Source organism: Triticum dicoccoides, chromosome 1B (genome assembly GCF_002162155.2).
Source record: "Triticum dicoccoides isolate Atlit2015 ecotype Zavitan chromosome 1B, WEW_v2.0, whole genome shotgun sequence".
Taxonomy (NCBI): domain Eukaryota; kingdom Viridiplantae; phylum Streptophyta; class Magnoliopsida; order Poales; family Poaceae; genus Triticum; species Triticum dicoccoides.
This window is the reverse complement of record NC_041381.1, coordinates 417162079-417184509: the sequence shown is the minus strand read 5'-3', so window position 1 is coordinate 417184509 and position 22431 is coordinate 417162079. Positions and strand designations below refer to the sequence as shown.

The 22431-nt window shown below is 47.1% G+C and overlaps 1 protein-coding gene across 1 annotated transcript; it reads left to right on the top strand.

Moving 5' to 3' along the window:
• Window positions 1-1807: 1807 nt before the first annotated feature.
• Window positions 1808-2697, top strand: LOC119305975 (NDR1/HIN1-like protein 10). The gene has a single exon (XM_037582347.1). It carries the CDS (start codon window positions 1870-1872, stop codon window positions 2494-2496), a length of 627 nt encoding a protein of 208 aa, XP_037438244.1. The 5' UTR covers window positions 1808-1869; the 3' UTR covers window positions 2497-2697.
• Window positions 2698-22431: the final 19734 nt, after the last annotated feature.

Genomic DNA, 22431 nt, shown 5'->3' with positions numbered 1-22431 from the left:
TGTTGCTCTTGTACTTCTTCCTCTCTCTGTCTATTTCCCTCTTCCATCTCCATGTCTTCAGCATCATGCATTTCCTCATTATAGTTAGGCCTTAAATCCCCCATGTCACTATCATACTGCCCTTCAGATCCTTCAGATGAACATGCATAACTGCCATCATAGCCAACTTGTTCTTCTTCCACAACTTCTTTTAACTTGGGATTTAGAACACTCCTGCTCTCTTGTGTTAAAACAGCAGGGCCTACAGCTGCAATATAACTGCTACTCTGACCTTCATAAGCAACACCTTGCTGATCAACAGCATAAACAGGAGGATCGGCAAGATCAAAAACAACAGGCTCAGAATATTCAGTTATATCTAAATTTTGCTTCTGTACAAAACCCTTCTGTGGTACACTGACAGCTGGTGGACAAGCCCTAAATAGCAAATTAAGCACCAAACTCTCCTCATTCTGCCTCTTGATCAACTGTAGTTTAACATTACTATCAACCAATTCCAAGCCCTGCTCTCCTGGGGTCTCCATGTAAAACATCAGTGAATCATCAATACTAAAGCCTTGGGTTTCCATCAATGCAACCATATTTAGATATATCACATCTGAACAGCTTAATTTCCTCTCTAACAGATCATTATTGTCAAAATGGATCCTAACATTCCACATGTCTTCATATAAACTACAATTCACATGCAATTTGCCTAATCAGTACACTATAACCCTAATTAGCAAATAAATGAGAAGAAAAAAAAGAGACAGAAACAGAAACTTACAGGACGCCGCCGAGGCCGTGGGTCAGCTCATGGCTATTGCTAGGGTTCGCCACCCATTGCTTTGCCAGCCGTACCCGCTGCTCCATGGACAGTGCGGGCTCAATGAACTCGTCGTCGTCGCTGGAGTACTCAGAGCTCGAGTAGCCATCGCCGCCCTCGATTGGAGATCTCCCCTCGATTCCTCCTGCCGCGCCGATGCCGAAGAGGGGAAGGTTTGCGCCGCCGCCATCGCCGTCGCCGCCATCGCCGTCGCCGCCGCCACCGCTGCCGCCACCACCGCCCGGGGGCGCCGCCGCCATCGCCGTACGCGCAGGGGAGCTAGGGTTCGTCGACGAACAGAGACGGCGAGGAGGAACAGAGTGGAGCACGTTCGAGCCGGACCGCACCTATTGAGCGAGCGGGCGCGTGTCGATTCGCCAGCGTGGCATCTGATGCGCGGGCCCGGGCGGTCAGTTCCAGCGTCAATACGTACAAATACGAAGTTTAGCCCGATTTGCAACGGTTCGGTCCAAACGTGGTACTGACACGTAAAAATTTTCAAAACTGGTACCAATTCGCCACCACGGCCCCAATTGTGGTACTATCGTGTAATTAACTCTGAACTTTTGGATGAAGTTTTCTTCAACCAGAGCAGGGCGCGTTAAGCTTGCCACAGAAATTAGTGGTTAATTATCGAAAACATATACCGAGCCGCTCATTCTCTGCTCCCCTCTGCTTCTCCCACTGAAAATTCCTTGAGTGCGCAGAGAGGAATATTAGCTGGAAATGGAATCCCTCCGTCCAGAGGAAAGGAGCAAAGAAACCGAAAGCGAACGGAGCACGACTTTTGAAGCACCCGGCACACCCTGTGCATGCTTGATGCTTTGCGTCTTCGATTCTTTTCCCGCCAAAGAAGCAACTCGCGCGGACTCGATCGATCATACAGCACCGTCGTACTACAGTACAGTACATTGCACTCTTTCTCCGATCCCCTCTCCCTCTCTATACAAAGCATAGCCGACTAGCCGTGGTGACGGTGCACGCGTCGACGCAACAATAGCTGCTACGTACGTCGGTGGCAGAAAGTATATACGCCGCGCGCAGCTACGGTGGGCACCGCGATGCCGGCGACGACGGGGAGCGCCAGGCGGGTGGCCGTGCTCCGCTGCATCGTGGCCGCGCTGGTCGTCACCGTGCTCCTCGCCGGCCTCGTCGTCCTCGTCTTCTGGCTCGTCGTCCGCCCCAAGCCCATAGAGTACAGCGTCGCGCGTGCCGCCGTGCGGCACTTCAACGTCACGTCGCCGCCCGGCGGCGGCGGCGGCGCCACGCTCAACGCCTCCTTCTACCTCACCCTCGCAGCCGACAACCCGAACCGGCGCGTGTCCATGCGCTACAGGTCGGTCGCCGTCTACGTGCACTACGGCGCGGGCGAGGTGGCGCCTCAGCTGGCGGTCGCCGACGTGCCGGACTTCCACCAGCCCAGCAGGAACGAGACGCGGCTCGAGGTGCGCGCCGTGGCGCGGTCGGCGCCGGTGCCCGACTGGACCGCGCGGGAGCTCGAGCACGACCGCTCCGACGGCGAGGTGGGCGTGGAGGTGCGCGTCACCGCGATCGTCCATTTCTTGGTTGGCGGCGTCAAGTCCAGGCACTACAACATGCGGGCGGTCTGCTCCCCGGTGGTCATCGGCTTGTCGCCGTCGTCGGCAAAATCCTTCCGGGGCGTGCCGTGCGACGTTGCAATTTCGTGAGACAGACGTGTACATGCATGGCGTGCGTGTAATTAACTACAGTAGTAGCTACTGTGGTGTACTGCAGGGTGTTGGTTCATACTGTGTGATGCTCTTAATTCTTTGTTTTTGAGATGGCTCATCATTCATGCTGAATGGTTTGATGCTCTTAATTCTGGTTTGTCATGTTTGTAATATACTATCCCATGCTTGGATTGCTTTGATACAAGTGATGAAAAATACTCAATCTTACTTGCAGTGGTTGGATCCCGTGACGATTGCGTTTGAACGCCGTTATCTTCTTGTTGGCGTTGTTTTTGAGAAATCTTTCTCGTACCTCGTGTGTTGTCAAGGATGGTTGATGACGTTATTGCTGGTCTTTTGCAAGTTGTTGGCTATGTCAATTTTCTTCTTCTTATTTCTTTCTTGTGTGGGTCGTAGGCATCCCAAATGTCTTGCTTGATATTGTACCATGAAGGTAATTTTTTTATACTAATATATTATGTCAATCCAATGACAAAACAAGCACAAACACCTGCTTTATTGCTTTTCTATCAGGCGCTATCTTGCTCACTCAGGGAATCCTCGGTGTTGGAATTAAAGATGTTTTTTTTAGAAAAAAAGGATGATCCCTGGCCTCTACATCTGAACGATGCATTCATTTATTTTATTAATTATTCTCGCAAGACCTTACAAAGCCAAACAACAGCAAGACTAAAGCCACCGTTTAAGCAACAACTGTTGTTACACCTATCCAATTGATGAAGGGGCGCAGATAGTCTGGGTCTAATACCAAACAGACATCGCAGCCAAACCTAAACATCTAAGACATGAGGTCCCAACCAGGACGCCTGCCGGGTATGGGGCACCTACCAGTCCGGCGCACTCCTCAACCAGGACGCCTGCCGGGTATGAGGCCGCCGCAGCCACCTGCCGCCAATCCATGTTCAGAGTTGTAATGTTGCATGTACCGTGCCAGGTCTCTCTGCTATCGACGCCACCACGACACCCGACAACGTCGTCCTCCTGCGCGAGTCCATCCTCCCACAGCGAACTCCGAATCTGCACTGCGCCACGCCGTCAAGATCCGTCGCCATCAGTGTGTAGGATGAATCATCACTCCACCAAAGAATCTGTCCTCTGGTCCCTCGATCACGTGTGCACCTTCAAGAATGACGCCCCCAAGGGAGGAACGACATCAGCGCGCCGTCGTCATCCGATCATCCGATCTAGGGTTTTCCCCGGAAGTAGGAGAAAGTGGCCTTCAACTTCTCCACGGCGATGCCTTCAAGAAGGGAACGACGCAGATAGCGTCGCCACCGCCAGCCTTAGCAGACGCCGAAGGCAAGTTTTCACCTAGATCAGTTCGAAGGGATCCAACTCTCGTACACGGGTCGCCGTCACCACCAGCACCACCAGGCAGAACCCTGTGGCATCGGCAGATCAGCAAGCCGCCGGCACCACCGCATCCAGATCGCCGGCCATGCCGGGCCGCCGCCATCCCCCGCGCCGTCCCGGTCAGAGAAGGAGCCGTCGACTGCGCACAGGGACCACCGCCGCCTACACACGCCGGAGGGCCGCCGAGAGCCCAGCGCCCGCCACCGCTTGCCGAGGGTCACCGCCGCGCGCCCCGAGCGGACTCCCACGCACACCAGGGGAAACCGCGAGCGTGAGCCCTGCCGTCGCCCCCAAGCCCGCGCCGCCAACAACTGTCGCGATCCGCCCGCGCCAGATCCGGCGAGTCGTGGGAGAAGAGATCATGCCGCCACCGATGCTGACCGAGCTTTGCCCGGCGGCGCGCCCCGGCGGCGGCGAGGAGGAAAGGTCGGGGGAGGGACGAGGACGCGGCGGCGCTAGGGTTCCCCCCGGCCGCCGCGCAGGGGCGACACGGGAGGAGAGGACGGGAGGATAGGACCCTTAAAAATGGGGGTGAATTTCACTTCCCCGGCCTCTGGACCAACTAGGAATGTATACGGCCATTTTAGTATGAGTATCAAGATAAACTTGGTCCTCGAATTTTTTTAAAATGAGTATCAAGATATTTTTTGATAAGTGGTTCTATCATACACCAAACTTGATCCTCAATAAACGGGGGAAAACCCCCTGTGCATCACCTGTCAATTCTAGGAATTGAACTCGGGTCGTTAGGCTGCACAACCGCATGCCCAACCACTGATGTTGTGCTCTTTTGGTCTACTACTCTAGTTTTAGGCTTGGTGGGTTTAACTGTGTGTTTCTCCCTGTTCGGGCTGAGCATCCCTTCTCTCTGCTCCGGGTACCATGTGCATGCCTTCTTGTGTTCATGTCATGTGTTGTATCCTCGGTTGTACTCATTGTCCTTCTATCTATCAATAAAAAGATACGCAACCTTTGCGTCTTCGTGAAAAAGATAGAAAAGCAAATAAGGTTGCGCACGAGCTTACTAGGTTGGCTAGATTTTTTCTATTGTTGATTGGTTTGAGGAGCCTGTGAATCTCTCTGCAAAAAAAAGAAAAGAGCCTATGAATCAAATTGTACCATTCCTCACAAACGATGCACTCCCTCTGTCCCATAATTTAAGACGTTTTTGACACTAGTGCGTCTTATATTATAGGACGGAGTAGTATCTGTTATTTCTGTTTTTTTTGGTTCATATGTTATTTCAAAAAACAAAAGGCCCTTTGATGTCCGGTGTCCACTCGAACAATACATTTTGACAGACTAGACATTTTGCAATGCAACAACCGAGAGCAGCCAATTTAAAAACAAAAGTTCGATATGTTCTTTCTTGTACCATATCATATCCTCTGGTGGGTGATATCCAAAGCCAGATAGATGGCTAATGGGGTCTTGCGCGCGCAGCACCATGAAACACGGACAAAACTAGCTCAGTAGCTAGTTCCATCACGCTCGATTGACACAAGACCGGATTGTAGATCTGCAGTCAGCGAGAGGTCGACCCGGACAGGATTGCGGATTGCCATCAAGCGCCACAGGTCAGACGCACCCTGCCTCGATCGCACTATAAAATATATCGCGCGTTATTATTGCCCACTTTGTTCAGATATCCTAGGTTGTCACTTTTGATCATGACAAGCTTACGGGAATAAACATTTGCTTATATATTCCGCGAGTTATATATGACCAAGGTGTCATTGATAACTAAAATCAATGTTCTACTGGCTTTCAATTTTTTTTATTTTTCAGAAAAGGAGGATTACCCCGGCAGAGCGACGCATGTAGCCCCTTTATTAAACAAAGTATCCGAAAAGTTTGAGATCAACAACAAGCTCGCTCAGAGCTAAAGAACTTACAAAAAAATTAAAAAATGCCACAACCGGCGAAAATAAGATGAGATGACTAAACACTTATCCTATTACCGAAACGTCATCCAAATTGGTTATAGATATTCCAAGCCATCATCTCTCATCGGACAGGCTAGTAACCAAAGCCTCTCTGGCTTCCACAGTAGTGAGTAACGACCACATATGGATCCAAGCAGTGACCCTATACATAACCTTAGGAGGAGGTCTTATTGGGAAGGAAATGCTGAAGGCAAACAAAATTCATGTCCAGAAACACTGATCAAATAAAAGGAATAACAAATTCTACTAGCTTTCATCGTGATGTTCAAGAAGAAGCGGATAGTGGCCACACCGTCAACCTTTTCGTCTACAAGCATCCGTTTAGATACACGTACCCTCGCCCTTGTTGCCCGGGATGGGAAGCGGATTTAGGGCACGCAAGTGCGGGGGCACCGAGTCCCCGCACCTGTTTTATTTGATTTTTGATTTTTATATCTTTTGAACGAACATTCCAAATAAAATTTGGTTTTCATATTCGTGTTTCTCGCAACGAGGGCTTTTAAATAAGACCCATTTTAAATATGTTTTGATGACTTTTAAAATAAATGTTAAGTTTCAACTCATAAAACTTAGTAATTTCAGATAAGAAGTCATAAGTTTCAATGACTAAAACTTAAAACTTATTGTGCCCTTATGCGTGATTCAACTATTTTGCGAATTGCGCGGCAATCAAGCAGTCGTACATGGCTTGGCAGGTGCGTGCCCCTGTGAATTTCTGGGATGCACCCACACACTTTACTTTATGGCGCTTTTAAGAGACTGATCCAATAAATCTTAAAATTGATAAAGTCACCGCATGAGCCTTGTAGGCGACTGGGACATTGTTTCCCCCTAAGCGAACATAGGGGGAAGACAGGGCAATATTCAAGAAAATGTGGACACATGTGCCAAGTATAGAACGAAAATCTGAGTGGGTTAGGTTCCAACTTGACCTTCTAAGCTATGCTCAGTTTGCAGCCATATTCTTGAAATAGGCTTTCACCCTACTTTATATATAAGGTAACAACCAAACAAAGTACACGTCAGAACAATACAACATGGTCACGTAGCCCTTTCATACAACGTTGATCCCAGGATAATTGGATCACACAGAACACAAGCGACTACGCTACCGAAAGAGAACATATGGATAACTGGGTACAATGGCACACTACACCCTATAACACCTAAGCTTCGCGACAACGCCCTAGGGAGGGAGAACGGCTCTAAGAGTCGTTGTTCTCGAGTCTAAAATGGACAAGGTTCTGCACCCGGAGCCCTGACACGAAGAGGAGCACCACGACTATGTCTTCGAGAAGAGTGTGGCACCCGTGAGCATCGCCGTCGTCGGCGACAACAAGCAAAGCTTTCGCTCGGAAGCTCCCCCGTGCCACCATGAGGTCTCTAGGACAAGCGCGATGAGACCTGCTCCCTAGGTCCAGATCGGGGCATCACCATTGCCAATGACAGAGAGCGCGCCTGAGCCACCCGCCACTACACCTCTCGCCACCTACACGACCAAGAGGGAAAGTGATACGTCTCCAATGTATCTATATATTTTTTATTTTTCCATACTATTATAGTATCAATCTTGGATGTTTATTATGCAATTATATGCAATTATATATCATTTTCTGGGACTAACCTATTAACCTAGTGCCCAGTGTCAGTTGCTGTTTTTTTACTTGTTTTTGGCTTTTCAGAAAATCAGTATCAAACGGAGTCCAAACGCTATGAAACTTTTTGACTATTTTTTCTGGATTAGAAGGGGCCCTGCTACTTGTGAGTTGCATTGGAATTTCTTCAAAGAGTAGAGGATGATGCAATACAGTAGAGCTAAATATTTCCCTCAGTTAAGACCAAGGTTATCAATCTAGTAGAAGAACCATATAACACCTCATGAACAACACCTACACACAAAATAACAAATACTTGCACCCGCAAACAAGGGGTTGTCAATCCCTTGGCGGTAAATTGCAAGGATCAAATATCGTAGTGATAGATAGATAAACAAAAACACAAAAACAGGTAAATAAACTGCAGCAAGATATTTTTGGATTTTTATATATAATTAAAATAGACCCGGGGCCATAGTTTTCACTAGAGTCTTCTCTCTTGAAAATAGCATATGGTGGGTGATGGCTCGTGTCCGCGTCAGTATTTTCCCCAAAGAGGAAGGGATGATGCAGCACATCTACGGTAGGTATTTCCCTCAGAAATGAGACCAAGTTTATCGAACCAGTAGGAGAACCATGCAACACTATGTAAAAGGAACCTGCACACAAAGAACAAATACTTGCAACCCGACGCGTAAGAGGGGTTGCCAATCCCTCCCGGGTAAAAGATAGATTGGTTTGTAGTAGATTGGATAAATAGATCTTGCCGGAACATGAAATAAAATAAATAACAAAAAATTGCAGCAAGGTATTTTTGGGTTTTTGGAATAATAGATCTGAAAATAGAAGTGGCAAATAATAGATCGGAAAGCAAATATGATAAAGAAGAGACCCGGGGGCCGTAGATTTCACTAGTGGCTTCTCTCGAGACAAATAGCATATGGTGGGTAAACAAATTACTTTCGAGCAATTGATAGAACTTCAAATAATCATAACAATATCCAGGCAATTATCAAAATATAGGCATCATCTCCAAGATTAGTAGACCGACTCCTGCCTGTATCTACTACTATTACTCTACACATCGACAGCTATCCAGCATGCATCTAGTGTATTAAGTTCATGGAAAAACGGAGTAATGCAATAATAATGATGACATGATGTAGACAAGATCTATTCATGTAGGAATAGACCCCATCTTGTTATCCTTAATAGCAATGATACATACGTGTCATGTCCCCTTCTCTCACTGGGATTGAGCACCGTAAGATCGAACCCATCACAAAGCACCTCTTCCCATGGCAAGAAAAATCGATCTAGTTGGCCTAACTAAACCAAAGATTCGAAGAAGAAATACGAGGCTATAAGCAATGATGCATATAAGAGATCAAAACTCAAATAAATTTCATGGATAAAATAGATCTGATCATAAACTCAAAGTTCATCGGATCCTAACAAACACACCGCAAAAAGAGTTACATCAAATAGATCTCCAAGAGACCATTGTATTGAGAATCAAAAGAGGGAGGGAGAGAGAGAGAGAGAGGAAGCCATCTAACTACTGCCTACGGACCCATAGGTCTACAATGAACTACTCACGCATCATCGGAGAGGCACCAATGGGGATGATGAACCCCTCCGTGATGGTGTCTAGATTGGATCTGGTGGTTCTGGAACTTGCAGCTGCTGGAATTGTGTTTCGTCGACTCCCCTAGGGTTTTTGGATTTTCGGGGTATTTATAGAGCAAAGAGGTGATACGGGAGGCCACCAAGGTGCGCCCTGGTGGGTTGTGCCCCCCTCAGGGTACCCCTCTGGTACTTCTTTGGGCCATGTTGTTTCTTCTGGTCCATAAAAATTCTCCAAAAAGTTTCACTACATTTGGACTCTGTTTGGTACTTATATTCTGCGAAGTAAAAAACAAGCAAAAAACAACAACTGACACTGGGCACTATGTCAATAGGTTAGTCCCAAAAATGATATAAAGTTGATATAAAATGATTGTAAAACATGCAGGAATGATAATATAACAGCATGGAACAAGAAAAAATTATAGATATGTTGGAGACGTATCAGCATCCCCAAGCTTAATTCCTACTCATCCTCGAGTAGGTAAATGATAAAAATAGAATTTTTGATGTGGAATGATGCCTAACATGTTTATCACATATTCTTTCCAATTTCCATTAAAGAAAGACATGGAACACTTTCCAAGAAACAAAGTTAAATTACCTTATGAATCTATCATGCGAGCTACTAATGAATTGAATGCCAAAGATGGCACTACTTAGATATATTCTCGCTTTTATGCCTAGCTAGGAGCGGTAAACGATAGCGCTAGTTGGGAGGCAACCCAATTTTATATTTGTTTCTTGCTTTTTGCTTCTGTTTAGTAATAAATATTTCATCTAGCTTCTGTTTAGATGTGTTTTCATGTTTTAATTAGTGTTTGTGCCAAGTAGAACCTATAGGATTACGGTGATAGTTAATTTGATCCGGCTGAAAAACAGAAACTTTTGCACGCACGAAAATAATTTTAGTAATTCACAGAAACCTTATTTTGCGTTGATTCTTTTTGCTGCAGATCAATAGACAAATTTCCCAGGACTTCCTATTTTGGTAGGAGTTTTATAGTTTCAGATGTATTCAAAAGTTATAGATTGCTACAGACTGTTCTGTTTTTGATAGATTCTGTTTTTCGTGTGTTGTTTGCTTATTTTGATGCATCTATGGCTAGTATCAATGGGTATGAACCATAGAGAAGTTGGAATACAGTAGGTTTAACACCAATATAAATAAATAATGAGTTCATTACAGTACCTTATGTGGTGGTTTTTCTTTCTTGCACTAACGGAGCTTATGAGATTTCCTGTTGAGTTTTCTGTTGTGAAGTTTTCAAGTTTTGGGTAAAGATTTGATGGACTATGGAATAATGAGTGGCAAGAGCCTAAGCTTGGGGATGCCCATGGCACCCCAATATATTCAAGGATAACCAAAAGCCTAAGCTTGGGGATGCCCCGAAAGGCATCCCCTCTTTCGTCTTCGTTCATTGGTAACTTTACTTGGAGCTATATTTTTATTCGCCACACGATATGTGTTTTGCTTGGAGCATCTTGTATGATATTAGTCTTTGCTTTTTAGTTTACCACAATCATCCTTGTTGTACACACCTTTTGGGAGAAACCCACTTGATTTGGAATTTATTAGAATACTCTATGTGCTTCACTTATATCTTTTGAGCTAGATAGTTTTTGCTCTAGTGGTTCACTTGTACTTTTTAGAGCACGGCGGTGGCTTGATTTTGTAGAAATTGTTAATCTCTCATGCTTCACTTATATTATTTTTAGAGTCTCTTAGAACAGCATGGTATTTTCTATGGTTATAAAATTGGTCCTAGAATGAGGGGCATCCAAGTTGGGTATAATAAAAACTATCATAGGGAGTGAATTGGATGCTATGATCAATTTGATACTTGATAATTGTTTTGAGATATAGAGGTGGTGATATTAGAGTCATGCTACTTGGGTAATTGTGAATTTAAAGAATACTTGTGTTGAAGTTGGCAAGTCCCGTAGCATGCACGTATGGTAAAAGTTGTGTAACAAATTTATTGCATAGGGTGCTCTTTTGATTGCCTTCCCTTGAGTGGAGGTCGGGGGCGCGCGATGGTTAACTCCTACCAACCTCCCCCCTAGGAGCATGCGTAGTAGTACTTTGCTTCGAGGGCTAATAAAAGTTTTGCAATAAGTATATGATTTCTTTATGACTAATGTGAGTCCATGGATTATACACACTTTTACCTTTCCATCATTGCTAGCCTCTTTGGTACCGTGCATTGCCCTTTCTCACCTTGAGAGTTGGTGCAAACTTCGCCGGTGCATCCAAACCCCGTGATACGATACGCTCTATCACACATAAACCTCCTTATATCTTCCTCAAAACATCCACCATACCTACCTATTATGACATTTCCACAGCCATTCCGAGATATATTTCCATGCAACTTTCCACCGTTCCGTTTATCATGACACGCATCATCATTGTCATATTGCCTTGCATGATCATGTAGTTGACATCATATTTGTGGCAAAGCCACCATGCATAATTTTTCATACATGTCACTCTTGATTCATTGCCCATCCCGGTACACTGTCGGAGGCAGTCATATAGAGTCATATCTTGTTCTAGTTTTGAGTTGTAATTCATGAGTTGTAAATAAATAGAAGTGTGATGATCATCATTATTAGAGCATTGTCCCCAAATAAAAAAAGGCCAAATAAAAAAATGCCAAAAAAAGAAAGGCCCAAAAAAATAAAAAGAAAAAGAAAATAAAAAAGGGGCAATGTTACTATCCTTTTCCACACTTGTGCTTCAAAGTAGCACCATGTTCTTCATATATAAAGTCTTTTATGTTGTCACTATCATATACTGGTGGGGATTTTTCATTATGGAACTTGGTTTGTATATTCCTACGATGGGCTTCCTCAAAATGCCCTAGGTCTTCGTGAGCAAGCAAGTTGGACGCACACCCACTTAGTTTCTTTTGTTGAGTTTTCATACATTTATAGCTCTAGTGCATCCCTTGCATGGCAATCCCTACTCCTTATGTTGACATCAATTGATGGGCATCTCCATAGCCCATTGATTATCCTCGTCACTATGAGACTTTATCTCTTTTTGTCTTCTCCACATAACCTCCATCATCATATTCTATTCCACCCATAGTGCTATATCCATGGCTCACGCTCATGTATTGTGTGAGAGTTGAAAAAGGCTGAAGCGCATTAAAAAGTATGAACCAATTGCTTGGCTGAAACCGGGGTTGTTCTTGATGGGAGTATTTTGTGTGATGAAAATGAAACATAGCCTAACTATATGATTTTGTAGGGATGAACCTTCTAATGCCATGTTATTTTGAGAAGACATGATTGCTTAGTTAGTATGCTTGAAATATTACTATTTCTTATGTCAATATGAACTTTTATTTTGAATCATTTGGATCTGAACATTCATGCCACAATAAATAAAATTACATTGAGAATTATGCTAGGTAGCATTCCACATCAAAAATTCTGTTTTTATCATTTACCTACTCAAGGACGAGCAGGAATTAAGCTTGGGGATGCTTGATACGTCTCCAACGTATCTATAATTTTTGATTGTTCCATGCTATTATATTACCCGTTTTGGATGTTTATGGGCTTTAGTTTACACTTTTATATCATTTTTGGGACTAACCTACTAACCGGAGGCCCAGCCCGAGTTGCTGTTTTTTTGCCTATTTCAGTGTTTCGAAGAAAAGGAATATCAAACGGAGTCCAAACGGAATGAAACCTTCGGGAGCGATCTTTTTGGAACAAACGCAATCCACGGAACTTGGAGTGGACGTCAAGCAACGAACGAGGCAGCCACGAGGGTGCCTGGCGCGCCCCCTGGGGGTGGGCACGCCCCCACCCTTGTGGGCCCCTCGTTGCTCCACTGACCTACTTCTTCCTCCTATATATATCCACGTACCCTGAAAACATCCAGGAGCGCCACGAAAAACTATTTCCACCGCCACAACCTTCTGTATCCGCAAGATCCCATCTTGGAGCCTTCGCCAGCGCTCCGCCGGAGGGGGAATCGACCATGGAGGGCCTCTACATCATCTCCAAGGCCTCTCCGATGAGTTGGGAGTAGTTTACCACAGACCTTCGGGTCCATAGTTATTAGCTAGATGGCTTCTTATCTCTCTTTGAATCTCAATACAAAGTTCTCCTCGACTTCTTGGAAATCTATTAGATGTAACTCTTTTTGCGGTGTGTTTGTCGAGATCCGATGAATTGTGGGTTTATGATCAAGTTTATCTATGAGAAATATTTGAATCTCCTCTGAATTCTTTTATGTGTGATTATGTTATCTTTGCAAGTCTCTTCGAATTATCAGTTTGGTTTGGCCTACTAGATTGATCTTTCTTGCAATGGGAGAAGTGCTTAGCTTTGGGTTCAATCTTGTGGTGTCCTTTCCCAGTGATAGCAGGGGCAGCAAGGCACGTATTGTATTGTTGCCATCAAGGATAAAAAGATGGGGTTTATATCTTATTGCATGAGTTTATCCCTCTACATCATGTCATCTTTCTTAATGAGTTACTCTGTTCTTCATGACCTTAATACTCTAGATGCAGGTAGGAGTCGGCCGATGTGTGGAGTAATAGTAGTAGATGCAGAATCGTTTCGGTCTACTTGTCACGGACGTGATGCCTATATACATGATCATGCCTAGATAATCTCATAACTATGTGCTTTTCTATCAATTGCTCGACAGTAATTTGTTCACCCACAGTAATACTTATGCTATCTTGAGAGAAGCCACTAGTGAAACCTATGGCCCCCGGGTCTATCTTTTATCATACAAGTTTTCTATCTACTTTTATTTGCATCTTTTACTTTCCAATCTATATCATAAAAATACCCAAAAATATTTATCTTATCTTATTATCTCTATCAGATCTCACTTTCGCAAGTGGCCGTGAAGGGATTGACAACCCCTTTTATTGCGTTGGTTGCGAGGTTCTTGTTTGTTTGTGTAGGTGCGTGGGACTTTTGAGGAGCCTCCTACTGGATTGATACCTTGGTTCTCAAAAACTGAGGGAAATACTTACGCTAGTTTGATGCATCACCCTTTCCTCTTCAAGGAAAAACAACGCAAGCTCAAGACGTAGCATGCACCTATCGTCACTGCTGACGCCAGCAGGCGGCGACCTGATGGAGCGCCCTCGTAGTGGACTCAACCCGGCCACTCCCTGACAATTGACAAGATGGCAAACAGTGCCCCTAGGCTCGTGGGTCCCGTGCCCGGAGAACCCAGCGAGCCCTGACACCCGGCGGGTCCTAGCACCGGCTTCCCGGACGATGAAAACCCGGCCCCACGGCCTTGTAACATTACCATTGTACCCCTGGGGGTTTCCCTATAAAACCCCCTAGGAGCCCACATGCATACGGGCAATCGACTCACTCACGCACACACACTCAAGCAAGCAACACCATGCCAGCTAGACTAGCCACACACCGGAGAGGGAGCAGCCTAAGCCTTGGCCTGCCCCCCTTCTCCCTCCTCATTACAGCTCGAGAGCAACTCTGTACTGTTACATATAAACTACACACGGCAGGACTAGGGGTGTTTTCTCTCCGGAGAGCCCCGAACCAGGGTATGTCTTGCGTCCCGCGCTCGCCCATGCCAACCTCGCCTCTAGAGCCCATCAGTACACTCGAACCTCCTCCTCTCTTTAGCCGTCCATTGGCATCTGCCGTGCGCCCACCACGATAGTTGGCGCCCACCATGGGGAAGGTCCTGGCCGGAAGCATGTTCCAGACGGGCCCCCCCCTCCAACTCTGACGAGCCCGTCAAGCTGGCGGACGACATCATCGACGCGCTCACCACTTCCTTCGCCGCGCTGCGCATCTCCAACGTGCCCGCGGACAACAAGTACCCCAGCGAGGTACTTGACTTCTCCGACTCCCCCCTCTCCCTCGGCGGTAGCACTCCCGCTGGAGGAACGGACCTCTGCGTGGAGGTCTTCGTTACCAACACCAGCGCCTCTTCCTCGTCCAGCGCAGTGAGGAAGGCCGCCGAAGCCAGGGCCGTGGCGGATCAGGCCAGCTCGCCCAACCCGCTGCACGCCATGATTGAGAGCCTTTGCGTCCCCATTGCCACCGACGTCGACGCCTCCAACATCGCTGAGGCCCGGACTCGGCTCGAGGAGGATCGCCAGTGCCTGCTGGACCTGACCGAGATGCTCGCCGCCACGCATCGCCGCCTGGACTCCGCTCAGCTGGAGCGCAACGCCGCCTACGGCTTCATGCCTCTTGCGGCCAAGCCAAGCGGGGTCGCCGACGTGCGAGCCCAAGTGAAAGGATCGATATGGTTGACTAGAGGGGGGGGGGGTAAATAGGCAACTAACAATTTTTAAGCTTTTCTTTAACAATTTAAACCTTGCAACAAAATAGGTTGTCTAGATGTGCAACTACGTGAGCAACCTATATGATGCAAAGACAACAAGCACACTAGCAAGCAATAGATACAACACAAGTAAGCTTGCAAAAGTAAAGGCACAAGATAACCAAGAGTGGAGCCGGTGGAAACGAGGATGTGTTACCGAAGTTCCTTCCTTTTAAGGGGAAGTACGTCTCCGTTAGAGCGGTGTGGAGGCACAATGCTCCCCAAGAAGCCACTAGGGCCACCGTAATCTCCTCACGCCCTCACACAATGCGAGATGCCGTGATTCCACTATTGGTGCCCTTGAAGGCGGCGACCGAACCTTTACAAGCAAGATTGGGGCTATCTCCACAACACTTGGAGGCTCATAACAACACCACGAAGCTTCACCACAATGGAGTATGGCTTCGAGGTGACCTCAACAGTCTAGGGTGCTCAACACCCAAGAGTAACAAGATCCGCTAGGGATAAGTGGAGAGAATCAAATTTCTCTTGGTGGAAGTGTAGATCTGGGCCTTCTCAACCAATCCCGAGCAAATCAACAAGTTTGATTGGCTAGGGAGAGAGATCAGGCGAAAATGAAGCTTGGAGCAACAATGGAGCTTTGGGGGAAAGAGGTAGGTCAACTTGGAGGAAGAAGGCACCTTTATATAGTGGGGGAACAAATCCAACCGTACCCCACTGAGCAGCCACGCACAGAGCGATACTACTGCTTGGGCAGGGCGGTACTACCGCTGAGGGCGGTACTACCGCTCCCACCCAGCGGTACTACCGCGCTGATGAGGAAGACAGGGCCCTGGCCCCAGAGCGGTACTACCGCGGGAGTAAGAGCGGTACTACCGCTTGGAGCGGTACTACCGCCACTACTACCGCTCCTAGTACCGCAAAACCCGACATGAAAAACATCGGTCGAGAATCGAAGCGGTACTAGCGCGGAACTGCTGCGGTACTACGGCCGAAGACCTCAAGCGGTACTACCGCTCTGGGAGCGGTACTACCCCTCTGGGAGCGGTACTACCGCTTGAGTGCTTCGGCGGTATTACCGCTGAAGACCGCGGTACTACCGCTGGGGTAGGTCAGGGCAGGGACAAGGAAGGAGAGGCTGCTCCATCGAAGCTAGAAGGAAGACATTGGGTGTGAAACGGATGTGTACGTGTTGATTCCACCCTAGCCTTACCAAAGCGGATCCCCTCTTGATAGTACGGTGACTCCTATGAAACTAGTCCACCAACAGAGAGACGAAGGAGCTACACCGTCTTGAATGACACACCGAGGGAAGGTAATCGTCTCGTGCCAATAGATGAATCTCTGAAAGAACTTAACGCACATGATTAGTCCGCAAAAACATTGTCATCAATCACCAAAACATCTTGGGGATAAATATGCCCTTACAATCTTCCCCTTTTTGGTGGATTGATGACAATACGGGATTTGCACAAACATGAGAGATATAGAGCAAGCGCACAAACCCCACCGTCCTAAAATGTAGATGGGCTCCCCCTAGATGTGTGCTATCTAGATAAGTGCTTTGGACTGCACGACACACATACTAGGATCAACGCTCCCCCTACATTTTAGAGACCAACCACTTAAGCAAGGTATATGAGAGCAGCATAGATGACTTAATAGGATAAGCAGACAACTCATAAGCTAGATAGTGACATAGATAATGATACTGGAAAGATAAGGTAGCATATGTCTCACACCATATGACTCGAACAGGGTCTCACTGACAACACGAACTATGGTCTCACTGACAAACCAAACAAAGCAAATGCGAGGAAAACACGAACACAACACAAGAGACGGAAGTCACAAAGCGCAAATCCCTAAACTCTCTCCCCCTTTGGCATCGGGACACCAAAAAGGAGAGGGAGTGTTGCTACGGCTCCAGGTGAGAGAAAACGAGGGACACACACATCAGAGCTCAGCGGGATCATCGGCGCCACCGTCATCAGTCTGGAAGTGCTCGGCATCAGAATCGGTCCACGGGCAGTGCTGCTGAATCCACTCCTCCTCCTCGGTAAGCTGGTCCTCAGACCCACTGATAACTGTAGCACCCAACTGACGCATGAGCTCCTTGTGGCGACCTCGGGCCTTCTTCTCAGCCACATGAGTCATGTACTGACCGTGAGACTCCATGCAGAACAACTTCTTCATCTTGAGCTTGAGCCTCTTTGCCTAAGAGGGCTCTGCCTCAGAAGGCACGTAGTCATCATCATCATCCTCAGCCCCAGTCTCCTCCTCGGTCTCCATGGCAGTAGCAGACGAAGGAACTCCAGTCCTAGGGGCCTGAGTGCCCCAGTTATCCTTCTTCCTTAGACGCTTGACATCGTGAGAGACCAACTCTCCAGTCTCCAGTAACACCTGGGGATAGACACGATCCCATGCCTTCTCAATGAGCAGCATGATGAACGGACCATAAATCGGGCACTTGCGCTCTGAGATAGCAGATAGCAGCTCAGACCACATAACATGAGAGATATCCAAGGACTCTCCGGTGTTCTATCCCTTCTCACGCTGGAAGAAGAGAAGCATGTCCACGAGATAGGAGTGAACCTGGTCCAGATTCCCGATACGAGGGAAAAGAGTCTCTCTGAAGATACGGTGAAGGATATCCAGATAGGCAGGCAGCTCATAGGTTTCCTTCTTCGTCTCATGGTTGATCCTCAAAGTGCAGTAGGGCCATAGAGCTTGCTTGTGAGTGGCATTGGTGCGGCTGTGGGGGCGAAAGCCGACAGAAGACTCAAGACCTAGATCTTGCACCCCAATCAACTCCATGAAAGCTTTCCACTTGACTGAAAGCAACTTGCCATTGGTCATCCAAGTCAGTGTCCTATCCTCATCAGTCCCAAGGTGAACTGTGGCATAGAATTGGGCCACTATATCAGCATCATAGTCCTTGTTGAATTGCATGATCCCAAGAATGTTCAGTTGAGTGCACATCTGAAGAGCTTCACCAAAGTATTTAGGATCTTTCTCCATATGGTCGGTGTCGATGGAGTGTACGTTGACATAGAGATTCTTCTTGGCTTTGAGAACATCAAAGAAGATGGCAAACTGGAACCTGTTCCAGAATGGACGGTTGACCAAAGTGGGATCTTGGTCTACCTCATACGGGTTGCGGTGGCGCCTTGCCCAAAACTCCTTGGGCGGCATTTCTGGCACGGTTTTGCCTGGCTTTGGCTTGACCCCAGGCTTCTTCTGGAGTTGAGGTGGAGGTGGAGCACTTGAAGAACCTCCGGCAGGCTCGGTGGTGCGGCAGCGCTTGGACGTGGCACGACCGGGGTTGACACAACGAGCCTGATGCTCAGGGACCTCATCACCTGGAACCACACACAAGAACACACAAACAACCAGAAAGAATGAGCATAAGCCACAAAACACAAGCAAAAAGGATCACTGAGAGGTAGGAATATGGTGGAAACTGGTAGAGGGCGGTAGTACCGCGACCCGTGAGCGGTAGTACCGCTCCAAGCGGTAGTACCGCTCTGGAGAGAGCGGTAGTACCGCTCGAGGCGGGGAAACAGCCGGTTCCAACTGCCGTGGTCAGATCCGGTACTACCGTCCTACCAAATTCAAAAATACTCCAACCAAACACTAATCAACACTGTCTAGAAGCATTCTCCATCCTACTCAAGCCTAGATCTGGCCAAAAATCTGTAGATGCAACTGCTATTGCCCCTAAGACGCTAGATTGGAAATCTAAACAAAAGGAAATAGGGAACGGGGGCAATACCGACATCCATGGCAAGAGGACAAGGTAGGGATCGACTCCACCAAGGAAATGGAGAGGAGCGCCCTGGAGAGGGAGATCCACCGGAGCCCTCCCGCGGCGCCGGTTGCTGAAGAGAGAGAGGAACAAAGCGAGGGGGCAAGCGAATGGGTATGGGGGAGAAGAAACTCCCCCTGCCCCCGATATAACCCCCTGACCGCACCTCACAGCGGTAGTACCATGCTGGAGGGCGGTAGTACCGCAAGGAGCGGTAGTACCGCTCGCCACCAGCGGTTGTACCGCTTCAGCAACCACACGGCTTCTAGACCAACGGCAAAAGCTCCAAAAAGACGGAAAGGAAACCCAAGAGAAAGAGAAGACCAACAAGGCAACACACACACAAGCAACGGACCAGAAACCACTCAAACAAACACAACTATACGAAACAGAGCGAGCTCTGTCCTCTCTCAAGAGAGGGCGGTGGCCGGAGCCACCTATGTTTGAGTCAATTGGTATGGCACCGCGAAGAATTATCCTTGGGCCCATGACCAAAACTCGTCTTTGAAGCACAAGTACCATCAAAAATGGCTAATGTGAAAGAGTTGATCGATTTATGCATAATGGGGGGAGGGAGAGTTCATTGAGAGAACAACACTCCCCCTATGTCCATGCCTACATCTAAACTAGACATCAAGTTGAGTGAGGTGGGATGTGCAAGGGTTCAAGTCACATTGCTCGAATCAATGATATTTAGCTCATGCCTTAACTCGCGAAATCTTGCTTCATCCAAGGGCTTCGTGAAAATATCTGCAAGGTTATCATGAGTGTTGACATACTTGAGCTCGATCTCCCCTCGCCTAATGTGATCCCGAATGAAATGATACCGAATCTCAATATGCTTCGTCTTAAAGTATTGCACCGGGTTGAGAGAAATCTTGATGGCACTTTCGTTGTCACACCAAAGAGGCACTTTGTCACAAATGACAATGTATTCCTTTAAAGTTTGCCTCATCCATAAGAGTTGTGCACAACAACTACCGGCCGCCACATATTCCGCTTCGGTGGACAAGAGAGACACACAACTTTGCTTTTTGGAAGACCAACTCACCAAAGAGCAACCAAAAAATTGGCACCCTCTGGAAGTGGACTTCCTATCCACTTTGTCTCCCGCCCAATCGGAATCCGTAAATCCTTCAAGCTTGAAGTCCGCCCCTCTTGGGTACCATAAGCCAGAGTTTGGGGTATGAGCCAAATATCGAAAGATTCGCTTGACCGCCACATAGTGACTTTCCTTCGGTGTGGCTTGAAACCATGCACACATCCCCACACTCAACATGATATCCGGTCTAGATGCACAAAGGTAAAGCAAGGAGCCAATCATGGAGCGATATACCTTTTGATCCACCGCTTTACCATTGGGATCAATGTCAAGTTGGCAATTGGTGGGCATTGGAGTAGTAGCCGGCTTGACATCACTTAGCTTGAATCTCTTTAGCATGTCTTGAGTGTATTTGGCTTGGTTGATGAAGGTTCCTTCTCTTCTTTGTTTAATGTCAAAACCAAGGAAGAACTTCAACTCTCCCATTGAAGACATCTGGAACTTGGAGGTCATGAGAGCGGCAAATTCCTCATTGAAAGCTTTGTTAGGGGAACCAAAGATAATGTCATCAACATATAGTTGGCATACAAACAACTCCCCTTTGACCTTCTTAGTAAAAAGAGTGGGATCGATTAGCCCTACTTCAAATTCACGATCTTGTAACAACTCGGTAAGGTGGTCATACCACGCACGTGGGGCTTGTTTAAGGCCATAGAGTGCCTTATCGAGTTGATACACATGGTCTGGGAAGTAAGGATCCTCGAACCCCGGGGGTTGCTTGACATAGACCAACTCATTAATAGGACCATTAAGGAAAGCACTTTTCACATCCATTTGTTGCAACTTAAAGTTGTGATGGGAAGCATAAGCAATCAACAAACGTATGGATTCAAGATGAGCAACGGGAGCAAAGGTTTCACCGTAGTCGATAACCTCGACTTGGGAGTAGCCTTGTGCTACCAATCTTGCCTTGTTGCGAATGATGTTCCCATGAGCATCTTGCTTGTTCTTGAAGATCCACTTGGTTCCAATGACGTTGTGGTTCCTCGATGGCCTTGGCACCAATCTCCACACCTTGTTGTACTCGAAGTTGTTGAGTTCTTCATGCATGGCATTGAGCCAATCTGAGTCTTCGAGCGCCTCATAGACCTTTTGGGGTTCAACACAAGAGACAAACGTGTGATGTTCATAATAGTTTGCTAATTATCTACGAGTGCTTACCCCCTTTCTTAGGCTTCCAACCACATTTTCCATGAGATGGCCTTGGGTGGTGAGCTTGGAAGGAATATTCGCGGCACGACGCTCTAATTCCTCCTCGGAAGTGGAAGGAGGAGGGTTAACTTGATTCTCTTGAGCGCCGTCTTGAGCTTGTTCTTGATCTTGAGCTTGCTCATGATCTTGAACTTGCTCGAGGGGGAGAACTTGACCTTGGGCATCATTTAGAGGTTCACCATCATCTTGAGGTTCATCTTGCCCTTGGTCTTGTTCACGAGGTTGAGGGCCTTCACTTTGTTCTTCGGAAGCGTGTGGGTCTTGGGGAGGTGATGGCTCCACTTGAGTGGAGCATTGTCCTTCTCCTTCGGCCACAAGGGGTTCCTCAATGGGTAGAATATGACCAATACCCATTCTTCTTATGGCTTGGGGAGGAATTTCATCACCTACATCACAAGTACCACTTTGCTCCACTTGGGAGCCGTTATTTTCGTCAAACTCCACGTTACATGTCTCCTCAATGAGTCCGGTGGACTTGTTGAGAACACGGTAAGCATGAGAGTTTGTAGCATAACCAACAAATATGCCCTCATGAGCTCTAGCCTCAAATTTAGACAAATGAACACCTTTCTTGAGAATGAAACACTTACAACCGAACACCCGGAAGTACTTGAGGTTGGGCTTGTTGCCGGTGAGTATCTCATAAGGAGTCTTGTTCAAGCCTTTGCGGAGATAGAGCCGATTGGATGCATGACATGCGGTGTTGATGGCTTCGGCCCAAAAGTTGTATGGAGACTTGAACTCTGCCATCATGGTCCTAGCCGCATCCATCAATGTCCGGTTCTTCCTCTCTGCCACACCATTTTGTTGAGGGGTATATGGAGCAGCATATTGGTGCTTGATCCCCTCATCACTAAGAAACTCATCCAAGGTGTAGTTCTTGAACTCGGTGCCGTTGTCACTTCTGATTGTCAAGATCTTTGCATTATGTTGACGTTGAGCTTCATTTGCAAAGTTGA